Source organism: Equus quagga, chromosome 10 (genome assembly GCF_021613505.1).
Source record: "Equus quagga isolate Etosha38 chromosome 10, UCLA_HA_Equagga_1.0, whole genome shotgun sequence".
NCBI lineage: Eukaryota > Metazoa > Chordata > Mammalia > Perissodactyla > Equidae > Equus > Equus quagga.
The window spans coordinates 42,173,166-42,188,230 of NC_060276.1; the positions used below are offsets into that span (position 1 = coordinate 42,173,166).

General features: G+C 38.3%; 1 protein-coding gene across 4 annotated transcripts in view; it reads right to left on the minus strand.

The window, feature by feature from the left end:
* The window catches only part of CENPI (centromere protein I), a 56,666-nt gene that overhangs the window by 17,402 nt on the left and 24,199 nt on the right, over positions 1 to 15,065 (minus strand). For all 4 annotated transcript variants that reach the window (XM_046673359.1, XM_046673360.1, XM_046673362.1 and 1 more), the window contains 6 exons: positions 14,445 to 14,536; positions 12,787 to 12,904; positions 12,633 to 12,697; positions 5,435 to 5,529; positions 2,372 to 2,507; positions 1,355 to 1,479 (listed from right to left, as the gene is read on the minus strand). In XM_046673359.1, the coding sequence (XP_046529315.1) occupies positions 1,355 to 1,479; positions 2,372 to 2,507; positions 5,435 to 5,529; positions 12,633 to 12,697; positions 12,787 to 12,904; positions 14,445 to 14,536 (631 nt within the window). The remainder of the gene's footprint in view (positions 1 to 1,354; positions 1,480 to 2,371; positions 2,508 to 5,434; positions 5,530 to 12,632; positions 12,698 to 12,786; positions 12,905 to 14,444; positions 14,537 to 15,065) is intronic.

Genomic DNA, 15,065 nt, shown 5'->3' on the forward strand with positions numbered 1-15,065 from the left:
TAGAAGGACCCACAACTAAAATATACAACTATGTACTGGGGGGATTTGGGGAGGAAAAAAAGGAGCAGAAAAAACAATTTTTTTTAAATTAATAAAGGCTCAAAAGCAGTCAGTCACTGATACAGAACATACTTTTTCTTTTTCTTTCTTTTTTCTTGGTGAGGAAGATTGGCCCTGAGCTAACATCTGTTGCCAATCTTCCTCTTTTTTTCCCCCCTCCCCAAAGCCCCAATACATAGTTGTATACCCTAGTTGTAAGTCCTTCTAGTTCTCCTATGTGGGATGCCACCACAGCATGGCCTGATGAGCAGTGCTAGGTCCATGCCCAGATCCAAACCAGTGAACCCTGGGCCACCAAAGCAGAGCACGCAAACTTAACCACTCAGCCACAGGGCTGGCCCCAGAACATATTTTCTTAATGTGGAAAAAAAAAGTGCAGTACAAAGGCTAAAGGGGAAACTTACAAATGTAATTTTTTTGTCTGAGAACTAATATCTAATTAATTTTTAAAAAACATTTTAACTTTGGTATAGTCCTACAAGTTATGCCAAAAGGGTCTACACTTATCAACTAAAAAGAGTAATTTCAGTGCATGTGAAAGAATTAGAGGGATAAGAAATAATACCTATGGTTTCATACATGTGGCAATAGCTCCCCGTGTCTCCCAGAAAATGTTCTTTTTACCAGAGAAGCAACATAGACCTAAAGCAGTTGTCAGCAAATGACAAATGTTTCTTTAAGACACAGCAATGAGAATTAACAGTTCTGAATGCAGCTGCACCATTGCACAGAGGGTCCTTATTTTTTCTTTAAGACTGGCCCTGAGCTAACATCTGTTGCTTATCTTCCTCCTTTGTTTTTCTTTCTTTCTCTCTCCAAAGCCCCAGTACATAGTTGTATATCCTAGTTGTAGGTCATTCTAGTTCCTCTATGTGGGATGCTGCCTCAGCATGGCTTGATGAGTGGGGCGTAGATCTGTGCCTGGGATCTGAATCGGCGAAACCCTGGGCCACTGAAGCAGAGCATGTGAACTTAACCACTCGGCCACGAGGCTGGCCTCAGAAGACCCCTTAACTATGAATTTTTTTAATCCATATTCCCCTAGAGCGACATTTTAAAAACAACACAGTTAAAACAGCTCCATGTTGGAAGGTCATTCCCAAAAGAAAGCCATGTTTCCTACTTCCAGAGGCCCTGGCAGAAAATGGATAATAATTTTATTGCATTTAATGTTCTAATATTATATACAACAAATTTATTGTGGCATATTTAAAAGTTATAATTTATTGCATAGTTGAAAATGAAGACAGAATTATGATATACTAATTTGTAAAATGGTAAAAGGGCTTCATACCTGTGCATAATGTAACAGAGCTGGTTCAGGATACTGGAATCCAGGCTGAGGAGTGCAGAATAGAAGATCCCAGGAGGAAACAACACCACTAATGGAAGGTTATAACTTATATATACGTCACACACCTTTGGGAAGAATGATAATATCAGTATATCCAGATTATTCCCCAGAACTCCTCCACCAAGTTCACCCAAAGAATCATCAATAGAGAATAGGCGATAATAGAACATCAAGTTTGGGCCTGCCTGATTCATAAATAGAATAGGTAGCCACAAGCCTGCTTAAAAATGTACCTCACCAAATATCAGCCTTACCATAGAGGATTATTTCTAGAAGATCTTATTAAAATCTTGCATTTCTTTCTGGGAAGAGATCTTAGAGTTGGGGAGAAAGGGGAAGGGAGCATTTCTTCCCCCTTAAGTCCCCAAAATACTGATTTATCATATTAGTTAGCTGTCAACCTGGAAAACAAAGGAGCATGCTTCTAAACAAACATAACACAACTAGGTATTAGTGAAGGGAGGAAGCAAGGAAAACTGAGATTAGCAGGTACTTCCTAGATAATGCTTCTGTCCAAGTTGAATACTATAAAAAAACAGAACAGGACCGGAATCATAGGTACCGGGAGAAATAAGGTGGTTAAAAGGTGGGAGTGGAGAGTTGAAGAAATAATAAAGTATTTTCGTTTTTTGCCAGGGGTTGGGGATGTACAATGGATGAACAAAAAGTGATGCTAGAGACAGACTTCTGTCTAGGGCTAGCATTATTCAGGGGAACATCTATCAAAGTGGTACCTGGACTTTTCAAAAAGGAAGCATTTGGTTTTTCCACTTTGTTTTATGAAAGTCAGTTATTCAGGCAAGAATACAATCATTAACTTCAAAATACGTAGCTTATTCTAATTATGCTAATAAGGTCATAGCCAAACTTCATGGTTGTACATAAAATTTAAGTAAGAGACCAGTAAAGAAACAGCCATCACAAAAATCTAAACAGGGAAAACGGAATGCGTGCTACCTTCTCATAGAAATCCAAAATGAAGTGCAGCAAGAAAGTGCTGTTGCTTTCTAAGCGCATTGCAGTAGTGGACAGCCACCCTACATAGCGGATCAGTTCAGACACGGAGTTCATGGAGCCACCTAAAGTTGTCTCTCTGCAATAAGAAACCGTGACATTCAGATCCATATTAGCAAAAGGCTTCACAATTTCCAAGTTAAAGCTGGATAACATATAGCAAAAAGTTGTCAGAGATTTCAGAAAACGATCAGTGCTCCAATGTATAATTCACTTTTTCTTAAACCACAGTGATTCATCATAAACTACACAGCCCTCTAGGGAGCAGTTAAGTGAATTCACAGAAGAGCCTCAGCAACCGCTCTACTAGTAAATACCAGAGAAATAAAGGATTAAGCTCCAGACAGACTTTAGATAATATTACCAATGTCCAGGGACCATAACAGTCAGCAAATTAGTTTCTAAGTACCCAAATCAAAACTCAGTTTTGCCTGAATTCCTGAGCTAAAATGCCGTAAAAAATATTTTCACTCCAATTTAACTGGAATTCAATTTAATCCTAAAACTGAATTAGTAAAATTTTTGGCATCTTTCATTCTTCCAGTAAAAACCAGATCTGGATATTTTATATTCTTCTCAGGTCAATGAACTGTGTCTCTTTAAATCACACATGGGTATAACTGGTTCAGCCCATTTATCTACTTACCCCGTCCTTCAATTTACTGTTGAGTGGATTAGGAAAAGACCTAGAAATGTGATTACAGAGCTTTCCTCTCTGATCTAGGTAGCCAACAATGGTTACGCACAAGGGAAAAGGCACAGTATATAGTCTTAGAGCTTGAGATGATGATGATAACTCTACCACTACCCACTGCCATGATGGTTCAGTGCCAGAGCAAACAGGGAAAGATCAGGAGACCATCCAAATAGGCGGGCATCCATATAGTCAGCCAGCTATGTGCAAAACTATATTTTAACTGTGATTTTTGGCAGCACTTGGCAAATGCGTCTGAAATCATTTGAAACCATGGTGATTGCTCAGAACAGCGTCTTTTGAAGTGTTTCTCTATAGGACACTACTGGCATTTTGGATGAAACTATTCACTGTTCAAGACCGTCTTCTACTTCCCATCCACTTGCAGCACATTTAGCACCCATGGCTCCCACCTACTAAATGATGGTAACACCCTCTCCCAGTTACCATGCCAACCAAAAATGCTTCCTGGTGAACCACTGCTGAGCAGGGTTTCCCACCCTTCTCTCCTTGTGATCTACAACTACAATTTACTCCCTCTTTGACAGTTATATGGCATATGGACATACGATGGAAACAGGGCATTACACCTATATAGCCAAAAGAGAAGGAATTATTGAGAACTTAAGAGCTATATTATATAATGTCAAGTAGTATTATGACAAGCAAAGTTATCTACATTTATGTCCATTTATTTAAGAATTTTAGAAAGCAGAGCTCCTTTTTAAATGCCCTCCCCAAATTTATAACACTAATTCTAAAAGGATCCTTGGATTTTGGGAAAGAAAATATAGAAATTTTAAGTTGCCTATATCAGGGGTAACTAAAACTTACATTGCAAGTTGGCCAAAGATTATAGATGCAAACACACTATTCTTATTAGAACTGAGGTGTTCAAAGAGGTTAAGCATTTAAACAAAAATTCTTTATGATAATGGTTCTCAAACTTCAGCTTGCACCAAAATCATGGAAGTATTTGTTAAATCACAGACAAACGGGCCCTACCTCCAAAGTTTACTTCAGTAGGGTCTACGGTGGGGCCTGAGAATCTGCATCTCTAACAAGTTCCCAGGTGATGCTGATGCTACTGGTCCAGGGACCACACTTTGAGAAGCACAGCTTTATAAGATGCTTTCACTTCCCGCTAATGCTGCACTTCCCTCTAAAAGTGACCACACACACATGATGTATGGAAGCACTGCAATAATGAATATGAAGAATTGAAAACAATTTTCCAGGCTACTTCCAAGAAACTTCTATTCTCCATTCTCCTATCAAAGGAGGAGATGACTATAGGGATAAAACATATAGAAAAATGAGTCTGGGTTAATCTAACCAAGCTAACTACTAGCTACTTGCAACTGAAGTCAAAGTCTTTACCTTATGAAGTAAGAATGTGACTGATACTATAGTGAATGTGAACACCGATTAGATATTGAAGATATTAAGAACTACTAATTTTTTAGGTGTTGTACTGGTATCATTTTTCACAAGTTGAAAGAATGCCTGGGTTTGGCTTTAAAAAAATCTAGTATAGAGGAGGAAGAAAGTGAGGGTGTTATAGATGAAAAAAGTTAACCATGAATTGATAACTGTTGAAGCTGGATGAGGCATACATGGGGGTAACATTGTACTATTTTCTCTACTTTTGGTTATGTTTGCAATTTTCTACATATAAAATTTTAAAAAATTAATATTAAAAAATAATGTGCCTAATAGTAGAATACAATAGCCAAAGCTTTTAGGTAGAAAGAGTCAAAACATATTGATTAGGCAGTTCCTTGAAATTCAGCCAGTCTTTTATTTTCACTTTGAGGGTAAAACACACATTTAATAATCATCATCATAATGGAAATTTGGGGTTCTTTTTTATTCCAAAGTGAAAATAAATTAATGTATAATGACCGAAATACATCTGAGAAACATAAAAAAAGCTGTACAGCAAAGTGACAGATTTTCCTAGCCATAATCAAAATTGACTCTACATACAAGTAAGAATACATTTTATAAAGTGAGCTAAACTGAGTGGAAGCCAAAGTTGTAACGTCAGTTTTCCAATGTTTTGCTACATTAACTCTTGCAAGTCACTTAGGGGCTTAGGGGTTGCTTTCTGATTTATATAATAGAACTTGAAGAACGAACCTTCCTCACAGGATTGTGGGGAAGAAGAGTGAAAAGTAACAAAAATTTGTTTAGAAAAGTAAGACTAAGCATGTACATGAAATAATTAGGTCTCACGCCACACTATTAAACTCCATACACCAACATTTTTCTATAGATCACCTATTGTGGAGGGTTGTAAGATAACTCACAGAGGACTGTTCATCACAGGTTTCACGTGGATGTCCACAGAAAGACACAACAGCCAGTTCTGCAGTAGCTCTTTCAGACTCTGAAGAACACTACACTGAGGGGGCAAAACAAAAAAATCATTTGTAAAATCATTCAGACATACCATCGTGTTGAGAACTAAAAGACTAAAGCAGAGGCTTAGAGGTGGAAGGAACCATGGAGATGACGGCATCCAATTCAGAACCCAATGGCTGCTACTCCGACCTAATCAGTCTCCAGGAGATAGATGAATGCAAGTACAAGTTTATTTTGCCATTTTCTCTACAAGAAACACACCTCTACAGGGTTGTCCCCAACTTATCAGCCTAGGAAGAGATTCTTGTATCTCTAAATTACAATCAATAATAACATAAATTACATCACCAAATACAGCATCACCCACACCTTATTGTCTCCACTCAGAGATCCTTTGAAGTTGCTACAGATGAGTTTCCCCTTTGTGTCTACAACTACAATTTACTCCCTTTTTCATGGTCAGAAAATTTATCTTATCTTCTGTGACTGTGGAAAACAAACAATTCTAGTCTTTCCTTTCTCAGGCCTTGCCTCGATTTCCCAGGGCCGTGTTCACACAAAAAATATAGTCTTGACAGAAGTATGCCTGGGGCTTTTATGAGGATAAATCATAATATCTATAAATTTGAAAGCGATTCATGCCATCCCAAAACCTTATACAAGAAGCCTTTCTTAAACATCCTTGATAGACAATGGTCTAGATACTATTTGAGTAACTCTAGCGATAGGGTACTAACTGCTACTTCATAGAAAAACTAATATTTTTTTTAGAAATGAACACCTTGCATTCAGGTTATTAAATACGTTCAAGTTGAAAGTAACCTTGGAGTCATTTAAAACAATCTTATATTTTGGCGTCAACCAGGGAATTTAACATTTGAAAAGGTATTCAATATTACTATGTCATATTCAGAAAGCAAAAATCCTTAATTCCCCACCCACTTACTGCACCCCATCCAGCCCCCACATTAAAGGAAGGCATGAGATTTTTATGTTTATGAGAAGGGGATATTAGTTAAAAAAAAAAAAAAAGGGTTGAGAAACACAGCTCTACCCTACATATGAACCTTCTCTACATAAATATCCCCAGTAGACAGACATTAAATCTCTGCCTGCCCTACTCCCCTGTTGGGAAATATACTACCTCTTAAGGTCCTTTATTCCATTTAAGTCTGGTCTACCTATAAGATACTGCCCCATATCTAATCCTGCCTCCCACAGCCACACAGAAATCTATTCTTTCCATGTGACACTCCTTCAATCATTTGAAGGGGACCAGAAAATCTTAGTCTTTTTTTCCTCCAGGCAAAATATCCCTGGTTCCTTTACTGTCCCAAGCTAGAAATCTTGAGGTCATCTTGTGTTCTTCATGCTTTATTTCCGGTCACCAAATCCTATCATTTTTTTTCCCCTTCAAAAATGTCCAACTTACCCATTTCCTTCCAATCCCTTTATAACTACCCTAGACCAGGACCTCACATCTCTGAGATTACTTTATCCTCCTAGTTGGTCTTCTTTAGTCTTGTCTCCCAAACCCCAATTCTTTCTCCATGGCTGCCAGACTCTTGTTATTTAAATAAGCCACCCACTATATCCATCTTCCTTCAAAGAGCTTGCATCGCACATCCCTTTGGCAAAGGAACAGCAGTATGTATCAAAGTCATGAAAATGTTCAAGCCTTTTCCTTTCATCCAGTAACCTCACTCCTGGAAATGTATGCTAAGGGAATAGTTCAAGAAGAGGAAAAAATCTAGATTATGAAGCTGATCAATACAATTATCTATTCCTACAATAGAAACAAATTAGAAATAATAATAAGGAAAAGATTAAATAAATTATGGTATAATGTTCATGGACTATGAAGTCACTTTAAAAATATTAGGAAGACTATGTAGAAATATAGAAATTGTTACACATTAATTTTGTAATCTGATTTTTAAATTTATGCCGACTATGTTTGTAATTATATAGGAGATATAAATCAACATGGATAAAAATTTGAAAATTAACATGCCAAAATGAAAATAGCAATGTTACAGTAGATCTGTGTGTTTTTCCCATTCAAAATTCTTCAGTGAAAAAAATTGTTTGCTGATAGGCACAACTGGCTAGGCACAAACAAAAGCACTGAAAATGTAAAAATACTTCAATAGATTTTTTTAAATATTATTTATTAGAAAGAGTAATCAAAGTATGCAATAACACAGCAATAATTAGTTACTAAAAGCCTCAGAAATCAACTGCATTTTTGGCTAATTCCACCAAATGTCACATTACTGTATCCTTAGTCACCACTCAGAATGGAAGCCCCTTTGGTCACCTATCCTTTCTTGTGCTCTATTCTGCTCTGTGCTTCTTTCCCCCTTTCACTGATCCCATCCTTCCCAAATCTTTCACTTGCAGTTTCCAGAACCTCCAGTCCAGGGTAATCTAAACCCACACCTTCATAGTTGTCAAAGTATGCTTTCTGTGTCTTCTTACACCAAACATATCTGGCTCTCCCTCACCACCCAACTAGGACACTGTTTTCTGTGAATATATTTCCATATCCCACTTCAACACCTGGAGGTAAGCACTGTCCTAGCTCCCCATTACTAATAAGAGAACAGGATATAAGCCCTTTCTGTGAGAAGATAAATACAAAATCAGAAATGAGTCTCCTGGGGCTGGCCCTGTGGCTGAGTGGTTAAGTTCGCTCACTCTGCTTTTGTAGCCTGGGGTTCGCCAGTTCAGATCCTGGGTGCAGATCTAGCACCGTTCATCAAGCCATGCTGAGGTGGCATCACACATAGAGGGACCAGAAGAACCTATAACTAGGACATACAACTATGTACTGGGGGGCTTTGTGGAGAAAAAAAAGAGGAAGATTGGCAACAGATGTTAGCTCAGGGCCAATCTTCCTCACCAAAAAAAAAAAAAGAAATGAATCTCCTTTTAAAAAGGGAGTTGGGGCCGATCCAGTGGCATAGTGGTTAAAGTTTGCACAATCCGCTTTGGCCTGGGGTTTGCAGGTTCAGATCCCGGGTGCAGACCTAGCACCACTTATCAAGCCATGCTGTGGCAGGTATCCCACATATAAAATTGAGGAAGATGGGCACAGAAGTTAGCTCAGGACCAATCTTCCTCAGCAAAAAGAGGAGGATTGGCAACAGATGTTAGCTTAGAGTTAGTATTCCTCATCAAAAAAAAAAAAAGAAAGGAGTCAGCTTTTTTTTATTGCAGTAACACTGGTTTATAATACTATAAATTTCAGATGTACATCATTATATTTCAATTTCTTTGTAGATTACATCATGTTCAGCACCAAAATACTAATTATAATCCATCACCACATACGTGTGCCTAATCACCCCTTTCAGGAGTCAGCTTTAATGAAAAAGATACTATAAGAAATCAAATGAATCTGGTCTTTAATGAGGTGTCACAGAAAAAATTGCCTTGTTTTACAAAACCGTCAGCCCTCCGTATCCATGAGTTCCACATCCGCGGATCCAACCAGTTGCAGATCAAAAGGCCTATGATGGTTGCATCTGTACTGAACATGTACAGACATTTTTTCATGTCATTATTCTCTAAACAATACAGTATAACAACTATTTACATTGTTTTAGGTATTACAAGGAATCTAGAGATCATTTAAAGTATACGGGAGGATGTGCATAGGTTAGTTATGTGCAAATACTATGCCATTTTATATAAGGGACTTGAGCATCACTGGATTTTGGTATCCACAGGGGTTCTGGAACCAATCCCCTGCAGATATTGAGGGACCACTGTGTTTAAAAATATTTTGTGAGCTACAGAACCTCATTAGCTAAATTACTGCTAACATTAGCTAAATTTGTTAGGCTAAGGTCAAAGACCCCCACTTCAGATTGCACTTTGCTATAGCCAGTTTTTGTCATGAATTTGACTATCCTTTGGTTTTTTATACACAACACAAAAGCTATCTATCTTCAACACTGTTTCCAAACTATTACTCCTCCTTTCTTATGTAAAAAACCCTTTCTCCTTTGATGTTTATACTATCCAACTACACTAGCTTTTACTTTTTATCCTTTCATACCTCTGCTGTCTACCCCCTGAAACTCATCTACATTCATTGAGGACCTTAGCACTCTGTCTCATGTCCTGCCATCAACACCTCAGTATGTCAGTGTCCACGAAGATGATCCACCCAATACTTTGCGTTCACAGTTTCTTGACCTCAAACTAAATAACCTTCACCTTCATTCTACCTTAGTTATACACTCCCACAGCCACACACTAGACTTTGTCATAACCTGAATCGAACCACCACCGAAATCTACTACTATCCTTTCTTTGTCATGACTTCCTATTCTTCCAGCATTCTGACACCCCCACCTCCAACTATAGCTCCTCTTGCTCTTCAACTTCAGAGACATTCAATCCCTTGATTTCCTTTCCTTTTAACCTCTATTTTCAGGCTTTTCAGCCTTCTCCTGGCCTCATCGCCCTATCTAGTCTAGACTACACTGCCCACCATTCACAACTCCCTTGCACTCCATTCAACCAGCAAAACTCCAACTGATTGAATCTCGTAACTCACTTTCTCTGCTCTCACACCTGAGCTGAAGAAAAACAGACAACTATACAGACCACTCAAAATTTGTGGTCTCCAACTTCACCTGGGCCCTTACTGAAGCTTAATAAGCCTTTTACTTGTCTTCAATCAGCTTTCCCTCTTCCATTTTTCTCAGCGACTGTCCTAAGCACATAATACCCTCCTGAAGCCTCCTACTCAATTCTATCCTCTATAACGCACTTCTTATTTTGAGAAATTTAACATTTTTAGGCACAAAGTATTTCAATGTCTCGCCCTTTCTTCCAACTCTACAAATATATCTATATATCCACCTAGCTATAAGTCCTTATAAGAGAATAAGTTGTACCTCTCAACCCCCGTCATCCATTCAAGCAAATCCCTCTACCTAGTTTTAAAACCAATACTTTCATGTTTCTTCTCAAATCCTGCACCATCGATTATCCCCTATCTTTCCTCCATTTTCAACCTTTCTCTCTTCTCAACTGGCTCCTTCTAGTCTAGCTACAAACATGCACAGGTTTCTCTCATTCTGCAGTCAAAAAAAAAAAAAAAAAACCCACAACTTCCCCCAGCCCCATGACAACGATTTCTCTACCTCTTCTTTTTATAAAAACATAGTCTATACTCATTGTCTTGTCTTCCCTTCTCACTGACTCCTCAAACTTGACAATCTGGCTTCTACCCCTACACTCCACTGAAACTGCCCACAAAGGGAGTCAAAACCTCTACTATCAATTTCAAAAGAAACTTTTCTTGGTCCTTTTCTTTCTGGACCTTCCTGGGATATACAGCAACATTATTCCTTCACTCTTTCTTGACAACCTGTATTCTCTTTGCTTACTTGGCACCGCTGTTCTTCTGGTTCTTTTCATGTCTCTTGAAAAGATTCCCTCATAGAGTCTCCTTTTCAGCTGAGACTTAACTACTGAGAATTCCTCTGAGTTCTGTTCTTAGCTCACTGTCCAGTTCCCCTCCTCCATCTCTTCCTCTCCTCACCCCCCCACACTCAAACGCAAATACACATGTGTGTAAAAATGTATATATACTTATTAGGTTGGACCATATGAAACTGCCAATTGTCAAACATCTCTGACCTACAAAAATGGCAATTTCATATGGTTCAACCTAATATTTATAAATAACTCTCTAGATTGGTGGAACACGAGAAGAAACAAAAGACTAACCAAATTAGAAGATCGGAAGAGAACCACAAAAAGCTGCAAAATGAAGTTCCTGAAGATGTATCAGCTGGGGAGAAGTGTGTGTATTGCCATGTGAATAATGATATTAGTCTGGGGACCGGCCCCGTGGCAGAGTGGTTAAGTTTGCGAGCTCCGCTGCAGGCGGCCCAGTGTTTCGTTGGTTCGAATCCTGGGCGCGGACATGGCACTGGCTCATCAAACCACGCTGAGGCAGCGTCCCACGTGCCACAACTAGAAGGACCCATAACAAAGAATATACAACTATGTACCGGGGGGCTTTGGGGAGAAAAAGGAAAAAAATAAAATCTTTAAAAAAAAAAAAATGATATTAGTCTGGTACTAAGTTACAAATATAAATAAACCTCAAATCCAAGTTAGTGTGATAGCTAGTTAATAAAGTGCCATTTGATTATGACAACCACTAACCAGGACAATGTATTTTTTCTGTAAAGGTGGCCAACAGTGATTTAAGGTGAAAAAAAGTTATAAAAGGAACACTATTTGGGAACAGAAGTAACCATTCTATAAGAAAGTGGCTCTCAAATTCAGTCAGGCAGGACTCCTGGAAGCCACAGTGGTCTTTTTGGAGAACACCCCAAAACAGTAACATTTTCACTATACCATATAAGATTGGAACATTTTATTAGCAGAAAATGACTATATTATATAGCATGAATGTCACAGGGAGTTTTGTTTGCTTTGGTATTACTGTAATCCTAATGTCAAAAAGAGTGTCTGTACACACTATGTGCTCAATAAATATTTGTGAAATGAATAAGTGTATCTACAAAAATATCAACCACAATGATCAAACTAAATATAGTTAAGTATTTCTGGGTTTGTTTTTATTAATACTCATTCGCCACCTGTTCATTCACTTTGTCATCTGCTACAAGTGAAAATAGTTTAGGAAAACTGTATGTGACAAAACCTTAAAAACAGAAAATTCTATGCATTAACTTTTTTTTTCTTAAGGATTGGCACCTGGGCTAACAACTGTTGCCAATCTTTTTTTTTTTTTCTGCTTTATTTCCCAAACCACCCCCATACATAGTTGTATATCTTAGTTGCAGGTCCTTCTAGTTGTGTGATGTGGGACATCGCCTCAACATGGCCTGACGAGCAGTGCCATGTCCGCGCCCAGGATCCGAACCCTGGGCCACCGCGGCGGAGCGTGCAAACTTAACCACTCGGCCACAGAGTCAGCCCCTATGCATTAACTTTGATTTGAGTCACGGCAGCACCTCAAGTCCAGGTCTGAGAGAATCCTGTTAGGTAACCATTGCTATAATGTGGGTTTGGAATCGTGTACCACTGGCTATAGAATAATACTTCTCATTGAATCTAAGTAAGACAGGGTTTTTTTTTTTTTACCTTGAAATAAATGGTTGATGTAAAGAAGAGCTGTGCTAGATGGTCAAAAAGAAGTGGTTTCACCTCTAGGAATTAAAAAAAAAAAAAGATTATTCAAGCTCCTTTTAATTAATATTACATTGGATTAAATGACTCCAAATTTCATGATACATACCAGAGAAGCTACTAAAAGGAATCCAGCTCACAAGTTGAAGGAACTGTGACCGACAACAGAGGCCATCCCAGAGAGGAAGACTCTTATACATGAATGCTTCACAGGAATAAAACCCCTCCTGTAACACAAGTCGATAGCAAACACTTATATGGAACTCTTCAGTCCATAACCACGCTAAACAACCAGTTTCTTTTGCGCTATAGTTGCTTTATTTAGACTACTTATTCTGTCATCAATATAATAAAAGCTGTAGGTTAGGTGACAGACTTCCTCATAAGAAGGATCAGATGATTAATATTTGATACATTAATACTGGGATACATTTCTATCTTTATCAAAACAGTTTTCAAACACCGAAAAAGGTAAAAAGTCAAATTATGGAATATTTTCAAAGATAAATGAAATTGTACTACTTTGGAGTATATGCAGTCACTTGAACAGTCAACAAAATGTATACAATGTTATAATAGGGCTGGAATTTCATTACAGGCCACAGACCAAATCCAAACTCTGGGCAGCTCCATCTGGAGAAACCTGAGTGTCCAGGCTGCTTATGTTTCCATTAAAGAGAGGATCCAGGGCTCTCTTTTTTACCTTTGTCACCCTGGGCCTTTGTCACACCTGGGCCTTCAAGTGGCAAGCACCAGGACTCCATCCTAGACCTTCTTCTCATGACATGAATTCTCTGGACAATCTCATCCATAACAGAGCTAAAACCACCACCTACGTCATGAGTCCTAAATCTATATCTCTAGCCCAAATCTCATTCCTGAGCTCTAGACTCATTATCTGACTGCCTACTGGATATGACCTCTTAGATGTCCCATAGGCATCTTTTAAATCAAATTTTTCTTTCTTTCCAAGCCTACTCTGCCTATATTCCCTTTCTCACTGAATGCCATCATCCTCCCAAGCAGGACACCTAAAAAGTCAACCTAAGTTCGTTTCTTTATCCTCACCACTATCATCCACATCCAACTTCCAAATCAATGGTTTCACACTAAATCCTTAAGATTTATAGCCAACAAACATTTATTGAGAATCTCTTTTGTACCAGCTACCAAGCTCAACACCTGTACATGAAGAAAAATTAGACATGGTTCCCACCCACTGTGAGCTCATACTGTGTAGAAAAACAGATGCTGAAATTGTCATGATACAGGTAAACACAGAGAGTTAGGGGAGCTGATAGAACAAACAGCTAATCCAGACTGGGTGTTGAGTAAAGGCTTCCTGATGGTACTACTACCTAAGTTGCAGCTTAAAGTACAACTCAGGGTTACCTAGGCCAAATAATTAATTGGCTGGAATATATTCAACATTCAAAAACTATGTGATTATAGGAACACAGGTAGTAACCCCATGAGATTTATCTTACTGGTTAATTCAGTTAATTGAACGCATTCAATTACATCTTCAGTCTGTTCTCTTAAATTATAGGCCTTTCTCTCTTATTTGCATAATTTAACAAATTCTTTCTTCAAATCCAACAGTACAGACGAATGTCAGTTCAACTCGGTTCTTTTTACAATTAATTTTAAATTGAGCAAATACTATTTACAAAAAATGTCAAGCGCTAAAGAAAAGGTATTCAATAGATATCGAAATAAATTTTAGTAAGAAGTGGTGAAGTGCGTACAAAGCAAGTGGAATCTTACTTGTAAGAAGCATTCTGCTCTGATGATAGTGTCCAGGAAGTTGGTAAATTCTTTTCCATGTTCATAATTATCCACCTTGTACCAAATACATTCTGGAGCAGAAATATTAAACATAAGCATCTGGTTGCACAATAAAATCTACACAAAACATAATTACCACAACTCTAAAGCGACAAATAAATGACAAATATAAACAGACCATCACTCTTACACAGCCTAGCCAACTCACACTGAAGACGGTAACATGTAAGTGGTGGTAATAGTCAGATGTTCCTCAAAAACTTGGTAATATAGGGAGAAACCTTATAGGGAAAAAATAATCTGGTAAAATTCACATATAGTTGTCCCATGGTATCTGCAGTGAACTGGTTCTAAGACCCTCCCGTGGATATCAAAATCCTCAGATGCTCAAGTCCCTTAGTCGGCCCTCTGGATCTCCGGCCTGGCATCAGCGATTCAACCAACCATGGACCGTAAACATTACACAATTGTTGGTTGGTTGAATCTGCAGATGCAGAACCCACAGATACGGAGGGCCGACTGTATCATGTGATTAGCTTTATGTCACATAGTAATCCAAGAGACTATAAATGGATGAATTGAAAGTTTGAGAATGTTCTA